This window comes from Nerophis ophidion, linkage group LG04, assembly GCF_033978795.1.
Source record: "Nerophis ophidion isolate RoL-2023_Sa linkage group LG04, RoL_Noph_v1.0, whole genome shotgun sequence".
In the NCBI taxonomy this organism is placed as follows: Eukaryota; Metazoa; Chordata; class Actinopteri; order Syngnathiformes; family Syngnathidae; genus Nerophis; species Nerophis ophidion.
The window spans coordinates 12071120-12094117 of NC_084614.1; the positions used below are offsets into that span (position 1 = coordinate 12071120).

The 22998-nt window shown below is 38.7% G+C and overlaps 1 protein-coding gene across 7 annotated transcripts in view; it reads right to left on the reverse strand.

Moving 5' to 3' along the window:
* msi2b (musashi RNA-binding protein 2b) overlaps positions 1–22998 on the reverse strand; it is a 637421-nt gene that overhangs the window by 606167 nt on the left and 8256 nt on the right. For all 7 annotated transcript variants that reach the window (XM_061897062.1, XM_061897059.1, XM_061897061.1 and 4 more), the window contains one exon: positions 20447–20531. In XM_061897062.1, the coding sequence (XP_061753046.1) occupies positions 20447–20531 (85 nt within the window). The remainder of the gene's footprint in view (positions 1–20446; positions 20532–22998) is intronic.

Here is a 22998-nt window from a genome sequence, read left to right on the forward strand (position 1 = left end):
ATGGAAACGGGGTTTGTATCATGTTAGCTATCTGCTAAGCTAACCAGCAAAAAGCAAGAGCAGAATAGTCCCTCTGTGTCCGACTCCCTTATCGTCATGAAACGTGTGCGTTTCTGTTATGATTTTTCTTACTAGTTTTGATGACCAGCCTTATCTTGCCTCTGATTGGCCAATTGTGACTCACTATACAAACATCAATCAATCAATCATGGATGTTCTTTGTATGTCTCATTTATCCAGGTCATTGTATTTTCAACATAACTTTTTTTGGTCTGGATTCGCAGTCTTTTTTCTCTCTTTGTAGCTTGTAGCTTTGATGTAAGCTACCTAATTACATGGGTCTAAATGTAGCTAAGCTACAGAAAAAGCTACCGGTTAAAAAAGTAGCTAAGCTATAGGAAAATGTAGTTAAGCTGCCCATCACTGCTTTGGCTCCAAAAAGGTCCATCAAAAAGTAGATTAGTATTTGAGAATTTGGATGACCGTGTATTAGGGCTGGACAATTTATAAACATTTTGATTTCGATTACGGCTTCTCACGATCGTGAAAATAAAATAAATCAGGGAAAAAAAGATTAATTGGCGGCGCAGCGTGCATGTAAATTCAAGAACTTGTAACAGTGGCACGATAAGGAGTGAATAAGTTAAAAAAAGAGTATATCCACTAGAAGTTTGGGATCTTACCATGGTTACTTATTGTTTGACACAGCGCTAGTATGCCTGATCAATAACCACTAAACTCAACAAAAAAGTAAGGCATGTGATTTCCGTACTGACGTAACCACGGATTGAGTCACAGAATTGGCCAATGTAATCCACTGTTAAACGCAGATTAGACTATTACCAAAATTGACATAAGTGTGAGTAAAATGTTGTCATTGTGAAGAGAAGGATAATGAGTTTGGAAAAATAATGTGTACAGTACCACTCATTTATAAACTAAATACTGTACGCAACCGCCCCGTTAATGTCGAGGCGGTCACTTGAAACAGCGGCTGCAGCTAAAACGAGGAAGAACAATCCATAAACCCATCACACATCTTATCTCCTGCAGTGTTGTTGTGAACGACGCCATTGATGCAAAATCAACTCACATACACAACAGCAGTCGCAACTTGAGAGGAACTATCACTTTTTTTAAAACAACTTTAGCTCGCCTCCACACGTCAGGCTGAGAACAACAGCACAGCACACTTTCCCCCTTCACAATAATAGCGGTGCGCTACATCTGGTCTGACTACACTTACAATTTAAAGATTCCAAAAGTACCTTACACGAGCATAATGTAATTAAAGCACTGAGCACGGTGGTACAGGGATTAGTGCATGTGCCTCACAATACGAAGGTCCTGGGTAGTCCTGAGTTCAGTCCCGGGCTCAGGATCTTTCTGTGTGGAGTTTGCATGTTCTCCTTGTGCCTGCGTGGGTTCCCTCCGGCTATTCCGGGTTCCTTCCACCTCCAAAGACATGCACCTGGGGATAGGTTGATTGGCAACACTAAATCGGCCCTAGTGTGTGAATGTGAGTGTGAATGTTGTCTGTCTATCTGTGTTGGCCCTGCGATTAGGTGGCAACTTGTCCAGGATGTACCCCGCCTTCCGCTCGAATGCAGCTGAGATAGACTTCAGCACCCCCCCCCCGCGACCCCGAAAAAGGAAAAGTGGTAGGAAATGGATGGATGGATTGATAAATGTACACAATTATTATGCTTTGACCTAAAATACTGGTCAAAATTACCCAAACATGAATTGCACCAAAAAACGTGAGAGATTTGCATTTAATTAACTAACATTTTATAGAATTTTATTTTACACAAAAAACACACTATGGTAGTAGAAAAAGTGCAAAAGGTACAAAATTGAACTACAACCAATTTAAAAATAAAAACAGAATTGTTATATTGCTATTTTGATTTAAATGTATTATTACTATTATTTTACTAGTTGTGGTGTATTTGTTACTAATTAATATCCAGTTTTTTTATATTCAAAGTTCAATTTTGGTGGTACAATAAATACTGGTGTTTTCAAATTAATGGGTAATCGTGTAATTAATTATGATTACAATATCAATCAAAAATATTGTGATTGTTATTTTTGCCATAATTGTCCATCCCTACTGTGCTTAAATTAAAATAAGGTGGAAGGCTTAGTTAATCGTGATTTTGTTTTGTGCCACAATTGTCTTGCCCCAAACTGAGGAGCATCTGCAAGGTTAAACTGTTATATTGATTAAGTTTCACACTTAGCAGGAGTGAGATTATTTTACACTTGCATGATTATTATGATGGCCTGGCACAGATCAGTTTACGGATGAATTTTTTTTTTAATAGTTTTTATTTGAACAAATCATAGTTAAATCAGCTACCTGAAGCAGATTCCATTTGAGTTGTGATAAAAAATATATAAATAAAATAAATCCATGTATTTGTCATTTTACAAAAAAATAAATCTGTTATCTAATTGAACCAAAGATAGAGTCTCCTGGCTCTACTAAAGCTATTTTTTTTACAGTGAAAGATAATTTCAATGACGATTGTGTAACAATTAAATGTGCAATCAATCAAGCAGTCATAAATACGCTGCCTAGTAAAGCTCTCAAAGTGCCACATCTTCAAGTGTTCATGCCCGCCTGAGCTGCAAACATTGTCAGGGAAAAACATATTTCCAACAAAGCAATGAAGAAAATGAGAAATATGTTCCGAATTACCAGCACGTGTGTTGTGAAGCCCGAGGCAGTGCTTCCCCATATGTCTCGCTCATATCTCTATCCAAGTGTTTTCATAACCGGTTGGGGAAAAAATGAGCAGAAAAAAAAATATATATATATATGAAAAAACAATAACATAAAAATTGTAAAGCTGAGACTACAGTATATTTATCCCGTATTTTTCTTGATGATTGATTCTGTAGCACCTAACCACAAACCTCATGATACAGAGTGAAATCCTCTTTGCTGTACGGATGCAAAGAAATTCAAACATGAATTGTGCTCGCATAATTAATGCACGGATCCTATTATGTCTTAAAACAAATGTAAATTAGGGATGATTTCCACTTTCCCTGTACGAAGGCTCATAATATGACTCAGCTTGTTCACAGTCACAGCCCCTGCGGCCTCTCACAGCTCACCCATTCAAGGTGACCCACAACAGAGACGTTTGGCGAGGAGGGATTCATTGGATGGCTGCGCCAAGTCCTACGCGTCTATCGAATCAAAACATCTACAGAAAAATCAGGTTTGCAAGTTCGCTTTTTTGCCTTCGCAATTTGTGCCGAGCAACTTTGCAAAAGATATGACTGATCCAAATGTGTCGTGAACGTGTGATTGTTGAGATAACACCAGAAGAGCAGATAGCGGCCAGTGACTAATGACGAGGAAGCGCACACAGACAGCTGCCTCAGGTTTGTTCCACTCTGCGGCACGTTTCAACAGCACTTTAGCAGCTGGGAAATATCTATTTATGAACATCTTGTGAGTCATCAAGAGCCCTTTGCAACACTGGTGTGTCAATCACAGGGTCAACCATTCATTTGAATTAGAAGATAGAGGTCAACATGAGTCCTTTAGGTTTTTCTCTTATTTCAATAATGGCATTAATAGCACCATAAGATGTTTAGTCTTTCATGAAATCTTATAAGAAATGCTTTTGGGGGAGTAAACACTGAATACATAACCCTTATATAAAAGTTAGCTACACTTTATGTGTAGGCAGACATTCAGTACAAATAAACAATATTTTGATCCTCTTCTAACCACAGGATAAACAAATACAAATATAATATTAAAGAGTATATTTTGAAAAGAAAATACAGCAATACATATTGACATAAATGCACATATATACACAGTTATATACACAAACACTGCATATACATATATACTTATACACATATCTACATATATGTATAAGTATACATATATGTATACATATATGTATATATGAGTGTATATGTATCTGTACAGATATATACATGCATATATACAAACATATACATATATACATATATATATACATATACATATATATATACATATATATATATATATATATATATATATATATATATATATATATATACACATACATATACACATATACATCAATCAATCAATCAATCAATGTTTACTTATATAGCCCTAAATCACTAGTGTCTCAAAGGGCTGCACAAACCACCACGACATCCTCGGTAGGCCCACATAAGGGCAAGGAAAACTCACACCCAGTGGGACATTGGTGACAATAATGACCCAGTGGGACGTCAGTGACAATGATGACTATGAGAACCTTAGAGAGGAGGAAAGCAATGGATGTCGAGCGGGTCTAACATGATACTGTGAAAGTTCAATCCACAATGGATACAACACAGTCGCGAGAGTCCAGTCCAAAGAGGATCCAAGACACAGCAGCGAGAGTCCCGTTCACAGCGGAGCCAGCAGGAAACCATCCCAAGCGTAGGCGGACCAGCAGCGCAGAGATGTCCCCAGCCGATACACAGGCGAGCAGTACATGGCCACCGGATCGGACCGGGCCCCCTCCACACGGGAGAGTGGGACATAGAAGAAAAAGAAAAGAAACGGCAGATCAACTGGTCTAAAAAGGGAGTCTATTTAAAGGCTAGAGTATACAAATGAGTTTTAAGGTGAGACTTAAATGCTTCTACTGAGGTGGCATCGCGAACTGTTACCGGGAGGGTATTCCAGAGTACTGGAGCCCGAACGGAAAATGCTCTATAGCCCGCAGACTTGTTTTGGGCTTTGGGAATCACTAATAAGCCGGAGTCCTTTGAACGCAGATTTCTTGCCGGGACATATGGTACAATACAATCGGCAAGATAAGATGGAGCTAGACCGTGTAGTATTTTATACGTAAGTAGTAAAACCTTAAAGTCACATCTTAAGTGCACAGGAAGCCAGTGCAGGTGAGCCAGTACAGGCGTAATGTGATCAAACTTTCTTGTTCTTGTCAAAAGTCTAGCAGCCGCATTTTGTACCAACTGTAATCTTTTAATGCTAGACATGGGGAGACCCGAAAATAATACGTTACAGTAGTCGAGGCGAGACGTAACAAATGCATGGATAATGATCTCAGCGTCTTTAGTGGACAGAATGGAGCGAATTTTAGCGATGTTACGGAGATGAAAGAAGGCCGTTTTAGTAACGCTTTTAATGTGTGCCTCAAAGGAGAGAGTTGGGTCTAAGATAATACCCAGATTCTTTACCGTGTCGCCTTGTTTAATTGTTTGGTTGTCAAATGTTAGAGTTGTATTATTAAATAGAGTTTGGTGTCTAGCAGGACCGATAATCAGCATTTCCGTTTTTTTGGCGTTGAGTTGCAAAAAGTTAGCGGACATCCATTGTTTAATTTCATTAAGACACTCCTCCAGCTGACTACAATCCGGCGTGTTGGTCAGCTTTAGGGGCATGTAGAGTTGGGTGTCATCAGCATAACAGTGAAAGCTAATACCGTATTTGCGTATGATGTCACCTAGCGGCAGCATGTAGATGCTGAAGAGTGCAGGGCCAAGGACCGAACCCTGGGGAACTCCACACGTTACCTTAACGTAGTCCGAGGTCACATTGTTATGGGAGACACACTGCATCCTATCAGTAAGATAAGAGTTAAACCAAGACAGGGCTAAGTCTGACATACCAATTCGTGTTTTGATACGTTCTAATAAAATATTATGATCGACGGTATCGAAAGCAGCGCTAAGATCGAGGAGCAGCAACATAGATGACGCATCAGAATCCATCGTTAGCAATAGATCATTAGTCATTTTTGCGAGGGCTGTCTCCGTGGAGTGATTTGCCCTGAAACCGGATTGAAAGGTTTCACATAGATTGTTAGACGCTAAGTGTTCATTTAACTGCTCCGCAACAATTTTTTCAAGGATATTTGAAATAAAGGGAAGGTGAGACACCGGTCGGTAATTTACCATGAGGTCAGGATCGAGGTTAGGTCTTTTAAGAAGAGGATGAATAACCGCTTTTTTGAATGCTAGGGGAACACTGCCCGAGGAGAGTGATAAGTTTATAATATTTAGCACTGATGGACCTAATAATTCAAAGAGCTCCTTGATCAGTTTCCCAGGAAGAGGGTCAAGTAAACATGTTGTCTGTTTTATTCCATTTACACGTTGTAACAATTCCTCTAATGTTATTTCCTCAAAACAAGAGAAACTATTTTGGAGGGCAGTATCCGCCGTATATACAATCGTGTCAGTGTTAATAGAACCCCGTTGTAGCTGGGACGCATTGTCTTTAATCTCCTTTCTAATGACTTCAATTTTCTTACTAAAGAATTGCATAAAGTCATCAGCTGAGTGGGTGGAGCTACTGGAAGGAATCCCTTGTTGGGTTAGCGATGCTACCGTACTAAACAAAAATTTAGGATCGTTTTTATTACGGTGGATGAGATTTGAGTAATATTTAGCTTTAGCTAAAGTAAGCATGCGTTTTTTAAGTTATTAAACCATCACTCCATGCTTGATGGTGCACCTCAAGTTTAGTCGTGCGCCATTTGCGTTCCAGCTTTCTACATAATAATTTCTGAGCTCTAGTTTCTTCTGTAAACCACGGGGTGCGCTTTTTTGGAGCCTTTTTTAACTTTAGCGGTGCTATGTTATCAATGGTTTCGCGCAGGGCGTCGTTAAAGTTGTTAGTGAGGTTATCAATAGAGCCCACATACTTTGGGAATGGTGCCATTACCGAGGGCAGTAGGTCAGCAAGAGTTGTTTTTGTGGCTGTATTAATGTTGCGGCTGCTATAGCAGGTATTATTATTATTAGTTTGACGAACATGCGTCTGAACCTCGAATTTTATAAGGTAATGATCGGACAATACTTTAGTATACGGGAGTATCGTAACTTTGGAAACGGTGATGCCCCTGACAATTACTAGGTCTATCGTATTACCGTTGCGATGCGTGGGTTCATTTATTATTTGTGTGAGACCACAGCTATCAATTACAGTCTGGAGCGCTACGCACGGTGGGTCCGATGGGGTATTCATATGGATATTAAAGTCCCCCATTATGATTATATTATCGGCGTGTGTCACTAGATCAGCAACGAACTCTGAGAATTCATTAATAAAGTCCGAATAGGGCCCTGGGGGGCGGTAGATAACAGCCAGGTGTAGAGGCAGCGGTGTGACAGACCTCATAGTAAGCACCTCAAACGATTTATATTTATTATTTATGTTAGGACTAAGGTTAAAGTTTTTGTTGTATATTAGTGCGACCCCCCCACCCCTTTTGAGCGGACGGGCAATATGCGCATGTGTAAAGTTAGGAGGACATGCCTCATTTAGCGCAAAAAAGTCGTTTGGTTTAAGCCAGGTTTCGCTGAGACCGATGACGTTAAGATTGTTGTCTCTGATAATATCATTAACTAACAACGTTTTAGGAGACAATGATCTTATGTTTAAAAAACCTATATTATAGGTAGTGGGCTGTTTTAGGGAGTTTTTGATCAAATTATCCGTAGTAGCAATATTAATAATGTTGTGTTTATTATGCCCAGTGCATTTAGTATAGTTACGACCATATCTAGGAATTGATACGACAGGAATTTTCCGATTGTTTGATTGTTGCTTTGATAAACTGCACGCATCATGGTTAGCCACCTCAGTAACGGGGATTTTCCGATTGTTTGTTTGTTGCTTTGATAAACTGCACACATCATGGTTAGCCATCTCAGTAACGGGGATTTTCCGATTGTTTGTTTGTTGCTTTGATAAACTGCACGCATCATAGTTAGCCACCTCAGTAAAACACATGTCCAACTCTGAAACACTCAAAGCAGAAAAAACTTGTTCTAATTTAACTGACTCCTTACCCAGACCAGTAGTCTCGCATTTTCCATCTAAATCCGTCTTCGGGATGGAGGAAAGTGGTGTTCTGTGGGGATTAGCCTTCTGCTTTGTTTTTAGCCCCGCTCGGCATCCGCGTTTCCGATCACACCGCTGGCGTCTGCTCCGTAGACGGCCCCCGCTGCTACTAGACTCCCCTGCTTCACAGGCCGCTGGATGTAGCCGCCGATGTATTCCCATGCTAGTTAGCAAGTCTAGCACGCAAGTGTCTATCAGTCCAAAACGGCCCGATTCGTCCACATCCAGAAGTGTCTGGCGGTCGTATGTGATCACGGAGTGACCACGATGTGAGCCAGCCATAAAGTTTGTGGAATTGTCCGGTATTTCTGCCAAATGTTCCATCTTTAGCAGGAGCTCCTCGAGAGCGCAGCCCGTCCGGGCGCCGCCATCTTGGAACTACATGAGCTAAAACACTGCCGATTGCGGATGGACAACAACCGCTAAGTCACTAACCATGTTTTAAAGCACCTCTTCCTGTGGGCGTTTCAGTGTTATTATCGTTAAGTTTTTAAACCAAAATGTGAAAATGTGTACATTCTCGCTTTTCTGTCGACACAATGTGTCTGCTTGTAAGTACTCTGTGAGTGTGCGCTGCCGAACATGCTCCCCTGCTCGTAAAACCAGCAATGTCACGAGGCGAAAACAACACACCGTCATGCATGTAAAAAAATATGGCAAACCGGTACTTTTCAAACAGAGTATAGTACAGGTTTTGATTCATCAGTACCGCGATACTATACTGGTAACGGTATACAGTACAACCCTAATACATATGCACACACATTTTGTAATATGTATATATATATATATATATATATATATATATATATATATATATATATATATATATATATATATATATATATATATATATATATATAGTGGGGCAAGAATGTGAAAAAAAAATCCAGGAATTCACATTGTAGGAATTCTAAAGAATTTATTTGTAAATTATGGTGGAAAATAAGTATTTGGTCAACCATTCAAAACTCTCACTGATGGAATGAGGTTTTGGCTCAAAATCTCACAATACATGGCCCCATTCATTCTTTCCTTACACGGATCAATCGTCCTGTCCCCTTAGAAGAAAAACAGCCTCAAAGCATGTTTCCACCCCCATGCTTCACAGTAGGTCTGGTGTTCTTGGGATGCAACTCAGTATTCATCTTCCTACAAACACAACGAGTTGAGTTTGTACCAAAATGGATACATGGATGATACAGCAGAGGATTGGAAGAATGTCATGTGGTCAGATGAAACCAAAATAGAACTCTTTGGTATAAACTCAACTCGTCATGTTTGGAGGAAGAAGAATACAGAGTTGCATCCCAAGAACACCATACCTACTGTGAAGCATAGGGGTGGAAACATCATGCTTTGGGGCTGTTTTTCTGCTAAGGGGACAGGACGATTATATATATATATATATATATATATATATATATATATATATATATTACAAAATAGTAGCCCGGGCGTTTATTTCACAAAATCATTTTTGGAGACGGCCGTTTAAAAGAAGCAGGCGGTGTTTTGCACAAGGCTTTTATTTATTTTTGCACCAGCCTGCACCAGGCCATTATTTGGTTACAATGGTTACTGTCCAGTATTTTTTTTCGTATAAAAAATTTAAATGTAAAAATTATTGTAAACATACAAACAAAAAAACAAGACTATCAAAAGACAAGAGATCAACAAGGCCTCAATATGGCAGTTGTGCAACAATTGTCAAATAGAATACCAATACTGAAAATAAATAAAGATTTGAAATAAAGCAGCCTACCGGGAAAAATAAAATTATGGTACCAAGTACTCAAGTATAAAACCCACCATCAAAACAGAACAATAATAGTGTCACTTAAATAAAATAAAGGCTACAGTATTCCAAGTTTTAAATAAAGCTGCATACAGGAAAAATGAAATTATGGTACCAAGTACTCTATAAAACCAACAAAACAATAATACTGCAGCAAACGCAACCCCAAATGCAACTCAAACCCACTCATTATCCTCCTCCTCCTCCTCCCCTTCTTCCTCCTCCTCTTCCTCCCCCTCCTCTCCCTCACCCCCCTCATCATCATCCTCCTCTTCAATCACAAGTTCATTGAGGAACGGCTGTTCCTCATCCCTCTGCTCCTCTTCCTGAACCACAGCAGCACCCTGCTGTCTAGCCCTCAACAGCATCTCTCTGCCTGCCTGACATGGCTGTCCCTCCTTGAGGCAGTAAATGAGCTGGTCTTCACTCCCATCAGCTGCCACCGTCAGCCCACACACCTTGTAGGATACCAGAAAGCAACACTCAGCTATGGCTACTGTTTGCAACACACGCACACACACATACACACAGCCAGCCAGCCTACCTCGAATGAGTTGATCAGAGTGTCCCGATCCAGAGCATCCCAGGCTCCCAGGACCCGGTTGACCAGGAAGCGGCGGGAAGGGGTTCTCAGGTTCCCTGACTTGGTGTAGGTCTTGTCTTTATCACCAGCAATCCAGTTGTCATAGTAGTCACGGAGCTGCGCTTTGAAAGGGCCATTGCACACAACATCGGGGGCCTGCAGGTACTTTGTGCAACCTCCAGACATAACAGCCATTGTAAGGTTGTAGCCCCTTTTGAGCTCTGCCTTCGTGGCCTCGCTGATATGGCATCGGTACGAGTTCCATGCAAGTAGCCTCGGTCCGAAGTGAAATTTACCCACTGCCCTCTGGAGCCAATCCTTTGTCAGGTCATCATTAAACCAGCGATTCTGGGAGGAAGCTATGATCACCCCGGGGATGCTCTGCATAGCCTTTACATCACGGACCGCACCTTTAAACACAATGTAAGGCTTCAGCTTTGTCCCGTCTGCTTTGGCTGCAAGAGCCACCGTGAAGCGTGCCTTCTCGTGGCCGGTGGTTTTGAGGCAAATGGAGCGGGCGACCCTCTCATTGACCGTACTAAAACCAACCATGTCAAACGGCTGTTTCATCCATGGCGATGATATTCTTAGCCTGGATTTTCTTGGCCTATCTGTTTAGTAGAGAAAACGAGGAATTTGACAACCTTCTCGAAGGGAGCGTCATTCTGTGCAACAGTTGTTCTCTTCCTGAGGGTAAAGTTGTTCCAACGCAGGAATCGATTAAGCCAGCCACTCGTTGCACCAAACACCACCCCGGTGTCTCTCGTGTCACTCACGGTGGCATACAACTCCTTGGCCTTAATGCGGATCATTTTGCAGGACACACTGTGGTTCAGTCCACGAACGTAATGTATCCACTGACACAATTTAGCATCAAGCTCGTCGATCACTTTCTTCCTACCTCCGCCAGATAAGCGAGCCCGTTTTCCATCGATTGCAGACTGAGATAGTAGTTCTCCCTTTTTTTGTTTCCATTCCTGTACACGTTTTGGGTCAACGTTAAACTGCCTGGCCGCTGCAAAACCACAATTCTGCTTCTCATTCTTCACAACCGCTAGCTTGAACTTTCTGTTCTTCTTCCCCCTTAAAGTATTCCCGTCCATCAGTTGTGGTGTACCGCTATTCTGTTCATTCAACTCACTGCTACTGTTGATTGCAATGTTGAAACTTCTCCTCGTCTGTTTGTTGTTGTCGATGAGTGTGTGTTACGCTATATGCGGTGACCCATTGCAATACATTGATTACCCAGAATCCCCATGTTACCGTAATTACCAGAATTATTGCACCTTTGCTTTTTCTTTTAGCTTATAAATTGGGCTTAATTAAGTCAATTCTATTTTAATCACGGTGGCGGGGGGGTTAGTGCGTCTGCCTCACAATACGAAGGTCCTGCAGTCCTGGGTTCAAATCCAGGCTCGGGATCTTTCTGTGTGGAGTTTGCATGTCCTCCCCGTGAATGCGTGGGTTCCCTCCGGGTACTCCGCTTACTCCCACTTCCAAAGACATGCACCTGGGGATAAGTTGATTGGCAACACTAAATTGGCCCTAGTGTGTGAATGTGAGTGTGAATGTTGTCTGTCTATCTGTGTTGGCCCTGCGATGAGGTGGCGACTTGTCCAGGGTGTACCCCGCCTTCCGCCCGATTGTAGCTGAGATAGGCGCCAGCGCCCCCCGCGACCCCGAAAGGGAATAAGCGGTAGAAAATGGATGGATGGATGGATGGTGAAAATAGCCCATGGGCAGCTATTTGGACATGGGCTATTATTAGGAAGAGGCATGTAATTCACAAAATGGGCTCAGATCATGGGCGGCTATTAGGACATGGGCGGTTATTTGCCCAAGGGCGTTTATTTGGTAAATATATATATATATATATATATATATATATATATATATATATATATATATATATATATATATATATATATACACACACACACACACACATATATGTGTATATATATATATATATATACACACACACATATATATATATATATATATATATATATATATATATATATATATATATATATATATATACACACATATATACACACTAGGGGTGTAACGGTACACAAAAATTTACATCCAGTTACGGCTTCATATTAGCCGCCATACCTGACAAAATAAAGTAATGTTATGTATTGTAGTGTCCAGAAGACAACAAAGTTTGACTTTCTTTTTAGCTTTTATTGCCGATTTTATGATAACAATGGGCCCAATTCCAACAAGTATTTCAGGTTTGCCGCTGTGCTTTACTCCTAGACACACAACACTGGTTAATTCTCAGCCGACACGGTGTGTTAACAGGCCATGGGAAAAAATCACCATCATAACCCACTAACATACACATCGAAACCAGCAGGTAGTTACAGTATGAATGGTTATATATAGTTTATTATTTGCGAACTATTGACTAATGATGCAACGAAAATTTGGCCGGAAAAAGACATACCTTGATCCCCGAAAACATGCTCCTAAGACCGATGTTGTGATGACGAAAGTTATACGCACGGGGTTGTCTGGAGTGGAGGCAGCATGTCCGCGCTGTGGACGTACCTTAATATATTTGGGATATACCTACAGACAACGATCTTCACAATTTAAGATGACACTGGCGGAAAACAAGTGTGAAATCAGGTTCTCTGCAGCGCTTTTTGTCACGGACATGGTGCGACAGTATCTAAAGAGAATCTCTAAACACGAATACAGTCGCCAATAACAGCAGAAATAGATGCTACATTTGTTGCTAGTCCTTTTTATTAAAGAAAAAGTGACTAAAAAGATTGGATAAATGTCCCAAAAAAAAAAAATCTCAACAAAGTACATTCTACAATAAGCTGCAACAATTTAAAAATAGAACAAAACAATATGTAAGAAAAAATATATATGTTAAAACTGTACTTTATAATAACAGATGTGTTTTAAATATGAATTTACATTTTTTTGCCTTTTCAAACACTATATGCATCATATTGACCACGCCTCTAACCTGCTACAGGTATTTTGGCTAATTAGGGGGAACGCTGACATTAACAAAATAAAAATGTCTTATAATATGATCATTAGGGCTGCGAATCTTTGGGTGTCCCACGATTCAATTCAATACCCATTCTTGGGGTCGCGATTTGATTATATATCGATTTTTTCGAATCAACGCGATTCTCGATTCAAAAACGATATTTTTCCGATTCAAAACGATTCTGTATTCATTCAATACATAGGATTTCAGCAGGATCTACCCCAGTCTGCTGACATGCTAGCAGAGTAATAGATTTTTTTTTAAAAACTTTTATAATTGTAAAGGGCAATGTTTTATCAACTGATTGCAATAATGGAAATGTGTTTTAACTATTAAACGAACCAAAAATATGACTTATTTTGTCTTTGTGAAAACATTGGACAGTGTGTTGTCAAGCTTATGAGATGCAATGCAAGTGTAAGCCACTGTGACACTATTGTTCTTTTTTTTTGTAAATGTCTATTGATAATGTCAATGAGGGATTTTTAATCACTGCTATGCTGAAATTATAACTAATATTGATACTGTTGTTGATAATATTAATTGTTGTTTCACTACTTTTGGTTTGTTCTGTGTCGTGTTTGTGTCTCCTTTCAATTGCTCTGTTTATTGCAGTTCTGAGTGTTGCTGGGTCAGGTTTGGTTTTGGAAGTGGATTACATTGTTATGGTATTGCTGTGTATTGTTTTGTTGGAGTGATTAAAAAAAAATAAAAACTTTTTTTTTTTAAAGAATGAGAATCGATTCTGTATCGCGTAACGTGAAAATTGCGATTCGTATTCGAATCGATTTTTCCCCACACCTTTAATGATCATGCTTTGTCATAGATGTTTTGTAATGTTATTCTGTGATATTTGGGGGAGGGGGGGGGGGGGTGTAATTTGATTGGCTGGCTGAAATATTGTCTAAATTATGTTATAACATGTTCTGGTCAAGTCGTCAATTACAGAATGATTACCATGCAGCAATATGAAGACCATTAACTTGTACAAAATGTAATGTACAAAATACCAGAAGCAATTATACAGGTAGAAATATCACAAATTACAGCTGGGATAGCCACCCCCCTGAAAATGATCTGTCTTGAGTACACTTATTAACAATGAAAAATTATACCTATCTGTAATTACAAAAACTAATATGAATATATATATATATACACATACATATATAAATATACATATGCATATATACATATATATGTATGTACATACATACATACACATTATATATATATATATACACAAATACAAATATATGTATATATACATATATAGATATAGTATGTTCAATGCTGAACAATGTACATACTAAATGCTATATTTCCCAAGACTGCAAGTAAATTTGGTCTTTTTTTTTCATTACTGACTCTATCTATAAAAGTCAGCAATATGACTGTGATAATGGTCATTAAAAACTATTAATTTGAAGCAGCCCAGTGGAATAGCAGTTTAAGACGTTGACCGTGTAATCACAATGTTCCCCTTTTTGAGTCCAGCTAAGCTTGTCATCCTCTCGTTTTTTAGCATGTCAACTCATACAGGGAAAATTACACTTTTTTTTGGTTTTATATTTGTAGTACTTTCAAAGAAAGCATTTTTTGGGGGGGATCTGTCCAAGGCCTTTGACACACTTTGAGATCTTATTGTATAAGATATATCACTATGGTGTCAGAGGGGTCCCTCTCGATTGGTTCCGTTCTTACCTATACGGAAGGCAACAATGTGTATGCGTCAATGATCACAATTCACCCGGTATGACCAAAAATTATGGGGTTCCCCAGGGATCCATCTTGGGGCCTCTCCTTTTTATCCTATACATAAATGATTGTGTAAACTCATCTGAAACTTTTCATAAAGTAATTCTTGCTGACGATACAAATTTGTTTACCTCACACAGGAGCCTACACGATCTACAAGTAACTGTCAATTCAGAGCTTGTGAAAGTGGATTCCTGGTTCAAATGCAATAAGCTCTCACTTAATGTAAATAAAACAAATTGTATTCTATTTCGTTCTAATAAAAACCGGACAAATACTGAGCACTGCCATATCAACATCAATGGGCAGGAAATACAGAGAGCGTACTCCACAAAATTCCCGGGGGTCATCATTGACTAATACCTCAATTTCAAATGCCACATGAGCCATCTGTTAAACAGATTATCCAAAAATGTTGGCCTGTTCTTTCACCTTCGTCATTATCTTCCTCTTTATGCTCTACTTACCCTATATAAAACTCTCTTTGAACCACATCTTAACTACTGTAATATCATCTGGTGTAACACCTTCCCTACCTACCGTCACAAATTAGATTCCATGCAAAAGAAAATCATACGGGCCCGGTCATGGTCCAAGTTTAATGCCCCCACTCGACATCTATTCCATAAATATCATCTCTTAAGACTGACAGATTTCAATATTTATCAAAATGCTTGTTTAACCTATCAAGTCATTAACAGGCTGAATCTTAGGCTCTGTAGCTTGGTTCCTATCTACCATCCCCAGCATGCCCACGACACTCGTAACTTAGATCTGATATCAGGTAAACATCGTTTACTGGCTTGTACCTCTCAAAGTGTTGTATGCAGGGGACCAAAGATTTGGAACCAGCTTAATGAGAGCCTCAAGATGCTGTATCCATTCTCCAACATCAAAAAGAAACTGAAAACTTACCTATCAACCACCTATCTTTAATGCCTCATGTGGTGTAGACTACTATTGAGTTTTGCATGGTTGAATGAATGTATGTATGTGTATGCTTGCTTTAGTATTATTACCTTGTGTTTATCATATAGCACTGTTGTTGTTTGTTTTTGTTTTGTTTTTTGTTGTTGTGCTTGCTACCATGTTATGATATTCCATAAGCCACATTTTCAGTTTTGTGGAGAAAAGATTAATGTTCTACTGTGACTTTAACTGTAGTGGCAAAAAGTTCTACAGATGTGAGGCCTTCACTGAGAACACAGACTGACCAAGAGTCATCCGGCATCTTTTCACTCGACAGCTCCCACTGACTGCAAGTGGAGTCCGCACACCTTCACCCCTGTATCTTTGTATTGTTTTACACATTACACCAGGGGATAATCCATTAAAAAACTTAAAAAATAACTTTTAAAAATGAGAAATTTATAAAATGTTATCAAAACTCATCATGTTATATTTTTGGGTAATATGGCAGTGATGATGCTTCATAGGTTTTTGGTCAAACATGATTGTTTATATAACAACAGAGGATTCCTTACACATGTTGTGGCCTGTCCCCAGACGACGGCACAATAAGACATATGGGATCAAATCATTGTATGCATGTAAACTTATGCAGCTTGTACAGATAAACGGGGTCTTATGTGCCTGACACAATTTATATTTCTTTCTCAGTCCATTTTTTAATAGGGCCATCAAATTTTAGCTTAGGTTGCAATATAACACCCAGATATTTAAATTATTTTACCTGCTCTATTTTATTTTGATTAACGTTGACCTGAATTTTATTTAATGATTGTTTCTTCAAAGAGAAACACATTGAGACTGGTTTGTTATAGTTTAGGGTTAAACGGTTATTTTGAAGCCATGTTGATGCTTCAACTAACTGTCTGTTTAATACCTCTGAAGCCTGTTGCGGGGTTGTTGGCTGCCACATAAATGATTGTATAAACTGCATACATTTGGCAAATGGTATTTTTACAAATATTGGGGAGGTCATTTATATATATACTGAAAAGCAGTGGACCCTAAATAGATCCTTGTGGCACACCCATATCACAATTTACACCATTTATTTAGACACATTGTTGTTGCAATTGAAGATATGATTTAAAGCAGTTTATGATTTGATACATGAAATTGTTTTAATTTAATCATCAAAATTAGGTGATTTAAAGCAGTGGTCACCAACCACCGGGCCGGAGAATATTTTTTTATTATTATTATTAATTTTTTATTAAATCAACATAAAAAACACAAGATACACTTACAATTGGTGCACCAACCCAAAAAACCTCACTTTTTCATTACAAAGAAACCCCCACTTCTCCACCCCCGCCGGGCCACGGGACAAATTATCAAGTGTTGACCGGTCCGCAGCTACAAAAAGGTTGGGGACCACTGATTTAAAGTGTCAAAATCTTTTTAAAATCTAAAAATACTGCTCCAACATATTTACCCTGATCCAAACTACATTTTATTATTTCGGTGAACTAGCACACTGCCATTTCAGTCGAATGTTTGAGCCAGAATTTTCCTCTAAATGGGTCATCAATTGTTCAGCCACAGTAATGCTATAATTTTCCGAAACCCAAAAAAACTAAAAACACTACTGTTGTGTAGACAAACGACATTTCTTTTATCTGTTGCGGTTGAACAAAAACATACTAAATTCCATGAAGAAGTGGTCTTTTAGTCGTCCATGTTAAGTGCGTATTTATTGCAGGACCAGCTATTATAGTAAGTCACCTGGAGGTATACTGAATGAGCCCAAGGTCCTTAGGTCACATCCCATGAAGAGCTTACCAGAATAATTAAAAAGTGTGCATGGAATTTAACTGTTTCCTGGAATTCCACAACAGCTGCTCCAGATGCCCACTTTCAGGCACAGAAACAACTGTAATGGTGGCAAAGTTCTCACAACATTAGGTCCGGGACTACGATACTGTACAATACTTCACAGGAGAATGAGAGTACCTTGTCTCTTCCGGCCGATTCTACATCCGGACGGTTTTACAGTTTTGTGATACCATCAGTTGTAACTTACTGGTTATTTAGCTTGCAAAAACTTCTGTCGTCTCGCTTCTCACTAATTGGAAACATATGGACCGATGTGCGATCTTATCAACCGCATCCTCAATAGCACATAAATTGAGCTTAAAGCCATGTAGCCACTAGTGTGGGAAAACGAGAGACCAAAAACCCAAAAACAGAAAGGGCATGGTCTAAATATGGGAAAAATCATAATATTTTTATTACAATTACCTGCCAGTCAAAACACACTTTAACGTACCTATTTGTCTTATTTTAATATTATTTGTGTATATATATGTATATATGTATACATACATATATATATATATATATAATATATATATATATATATACATATTTTATTTTAATATTATTTGTGTATATATATATATATATATATATATATATATAGAGCTTCACGCTGGCAGAGGGGTTACTGCGTCTGCCTCACAATACTAAGGTCCTGAGTAGTCCTGGGTTCAATCCCGGGCTCGGGATCTTTCTGTGTGGAGTTTGCATGTCCTCCCCGTGAATGCGTGAGTTCCCTCCGGGTACTCCGGCTTCCTACCACTTCCAAAGACATGCACCTGGGGATAGGTTGATTGGCAACACTAAATCGGCCCTAGTGTGTGAAATATGAGTGTAAATGTTGTCTGTCTATCTGTGTTGGCCCTGCAATGAGGTGACGACTTGTCCAGAGTGTACACCGCCTTCTGCCCGATTGTAGCTGAGATAGGCACCCCCCGTGACCCCAAAAAGGGAATAAGCGGTAGAAAATGGATGGATGGATGAATATATATATATATATATATATGTATGTATATATATATCCATGTATAAACACTGCCCCCCTATTTTATCCCGTTTTAATATCCCACTGGGTGCTCTTTTTAGCCAAAGTAAGCAGAATGTTTTCTCAGTGTACACAATTCAATTTCTAGGGCTATGTGGGAATTTACGGATATCACCACCTGCAGAGCAGAAATCCCTGCCATGTAGAATTTTAAGTCGAAAACCCATCTAATCCGTCACTATGCAGAAACCTTGCAAAAAAACGACTCACCTGTTTAATTATTTATCTGCTGACAAATTTTTTCAAACAGCAATAAAAATCCATAATAGTGCAGCATTTTCCCATGAACGAGTGAATTTATTCATCTAAATTATTGTGAGTAAATAGTACCTTATATATTCAAACGTGTTTAATTATGAATTACTAAATAAATGATCTGGGTTCTCATTTTTAAATTCTGACTAAACGTGTCCGTACAAAATGAATGAACCTCCTTTCACTACAATGAATACATGGGTTTTTAATAGAGATGTCAAGAATTACAAGTAAACTCATGTGATTAATCACAAAAAATATTACATTAATCATGTATAATTGTTGATTAATCACAAAATGTATTTTGATGCTCCTTTACATTACATGCAGCTGGTTACCTGAAAGGCGGTGTGGGTTAGTATACAATGAGTGATCAGGTTAATGCATACAAATTAGCACATTAATCATATATAAACACAGATTAATCATGCAATTTACGTCAGTGCAAAGAAAAAGAAACTCCGACTGGTGCCCTCCTTGACAAATTCCGCTTTAGAATAAACACTGTACTTTAGATAAAACTTAACAAGTTTTGGAAGAAACGTGTGATTATTCAATTTTTTTTAAATATAATCAATTGATGGCATTAGTTTTTATAGATCCCAAACACTGAAAAAAAAACACTGAATGCAACTTTTTGGCCCTGTTTAGTGCGTACATAAGCTTTATAAATGAGAATCCTGGTGCCCAGCTATATTTGAAATATAACAGTGTGATAGTTTGAAGGAAGTGGTTTAAACCTTGTGTGATGACACATGGGTCAAATAGAGGTGAGACAGTGCACATTCTTTTATGGTTGTGGTGCGCACACGTGTGTGTGTGTGTGTGTGTGTGTGTGTGTGTGTGTGTGTGTGTGTGTGTGTGTGTGTGTGTGTGTGTGTGTGTGTGTGTGTGTGTGTGTTTGTGTTTTTACTGCATGTGCGGCCAGAGTCAAGAGAGGGCGTGTCTGTCCCATTCATCCAGAGAAATGAACACGCACACATCTAATATTTGCGTCGGAATTGTGTTTTATCACCAGGATTATCGCTGAAAGGACCATCATGCATTCTCCTCTTTTTATAACCTTGAGCACAAAGACCCCAGAGGGGTTTCCCATAAGACTTTGGGGCAGCCGTTAAAAACACATGTGCACACACACACACGTGCACACACACACACGTGCACACACACACACGCACACCCACGCACACACACACACACACACACACACACACACACACACACACACACACACACACACACACACACACACACACAAAGAAGGGATCTACGACATTGAAAAATTACAAAATTAAAATACTCACCGTCTTTGAGTCTAATTCGTGGTGTTGTTGAGCTAAGACTTTATCTACGCTGGCAGCATCTGTAAATGTAACAAATCCAAATCCTCTGCAAAACAAACACACAAATAACAACAGTGTTAAAATATATGCGTACAAAAGGAAAATAAACAGCTTGTTTATTACTTTTATTACTTTGACCAAAACAACAACATGGACTCTGGTCAGATTGCTAGTCGTTTTGACCTTCGTGTTATTATTAAAGTACAAAGGAACAATACTGGAGGTGACGTCGTCTTGATTACAAGGAAATAACACAACTTACAAAAGACTTGATGCAGTGGAAGTCAGCAATTAATAATCAAACAACTTCAGTTCAGTGTTCAGTTTATTTCGAACATGCATGCTTTACAATAGTATCCCAAATTCTACAATATTAAGCAATACATTACACTTACTATCACCAATACATTATTACTCTATCCATATGCAGGAATTCATTATGAAATGTAGTTGTATAATTTAGTCAACATTTTTAGACCAGTATTTATATAATCCACACTATTCTAACACGCTTTTCTTTCTATTCATAATTACACATTTATTACTTGGATTCTTATTTTCTCCTAATTTTATATTTTTTCCGTTTTCTAAAAACACTACCACATATTTACTTTCATTTTAAGTGCTATTTGCATATTGATTTTTGTCAAAAGGAAGAGAACAAAATGTAAAAGTCATGGTGTGCATTGTAGATGATTTGAAAATTTCATAAAACAGTTTTGTGACCAAATTTATCCTGATTATCATTATTATTGAGGTGTTGTTGAATGTGCCCAAAAATTACTTAAATTTGAAATACACAGAAATCTTTGGACCAAGTTATTTAAAAAATAAATAAATAAATAAAATAAATAGACACACTGTTAGAAACCCCACTATAGTGCATGTTTTGTGTTTCTTATGCTTCACTTTATTATTTGTTTTAATGGTGAATTAGAGCTGGGCGATATATCGATATATGCGATATATCGCGGGTTTGTCTCTGTGCGATATAGAAAATTACTATATCGTAATATTTGAGTATACGTTCTCACGCAGTTGCTTTTAGCTGCGAGCATTACACTACAGGCTCTTCCCACTCCTTCTTGTGTCTCCTTCTCACAGAGTGTAAGCGCAGGTTCTTACAAACGTCACATACTGTCACGTCATACGTCACATACGTATTCACCCTCGCCCAGCAAAGAGGTAGCAGCGCCGCTAACGTTAGCTGTGATGCTAGCGGGATGTTGCTACGAGAGAAAGAAGGTGCGAATCTGGTAACAAATGAAGGAAGAATTAATTCCCAAGAAAAACAGAACGGGGTCCATCGTCTGGCGGTGGTTCGGGTTCAAGCGGGAATATGTGGAATAGACAACTTTAATTTGTCAAGTGTGGGGCACAAGCGTTGCTACCAAAAGTAGCATAACTGCTAATATGTAGCATTGTTTGAAAATTCACCTGTTAATACCATTAATACATACAGTTTTGGTAAATTGACTCAGTTGTGATTTCCCTCTCTGCATAAAAGTTTAAAATGAGCATATATTAATGCAGTATGAAGAAGAATGTTTTAATGTAGACACATAGAATCATCCTACTGCTGTGATTATATGTATCAAGTGATAATTCAAGGCTAAGGAAAAATACCGAGATATATATCGTATATCGCGATATGGCCTAAAAATATTGCGATATTAAAAAAAAAACATATCGCCCAACCCTATGGTGAATCTTTTATTTTTTAAATATTGGTTTGTACGGTAGCACTGAAAGATATATTTAAATGAAAAGTGCGTCACAAATAAAATAAATTATTCTCAAATATTTCTAGCGGGCCTTGTTTGGTGTCCCACACTGTTCAGAGGTCCTTGAACGCCCCGTAAAATCACATCTCTCGCAATTTTCAATCATTCAGGCTAAAAGAGCACAGTCTGTAGGTCCAATGTGCGCAATTGAATAGCTTTGTTGCTCAGACAGCAATGCGTTAATCCATCCCAACCATCCATCCATCCATTTTCTACCGCTTGTCCCTTTTGGGATCGCGGGGGGTGCTGGAGCCTATCTCAACTGCATAAGGGCGGAAGGCGGAGTACACCCTGGACAAGTCTTCACATCATTGCAGGGCCAACACAGATAGACAGACAACATTCACATTTACATTCACACACTAGGGCCAATTTAGTGTTGCCAATCAACCTATCCCCAGGTGCATGTCTTTGGAGGTGGGAGTTAATATACGTTTAAATCGGGGTATGTTATTTCTTGATAGAGAAAGACGTTAACGTGTCATGTTTTCGTGTCAGGATTTAAGCTAAGGAGCTGGCGCCATTCAGTCCTTCAGTTTATCTAGATGAAGTTATCAGCGTTGGGTTTTTTTCGGTAATTGTAATTTCTAACATTAATGCTGACTGTCGGAAGTTTTACCCCGGTTATCATTATTACAATTTATTGTTACATCCCTACTTAGGGTCTATGCTTTTTTATTGAATAAGGCTGGAAAATAACTCATAGAACCAAATTAAGTTGAAGCATAC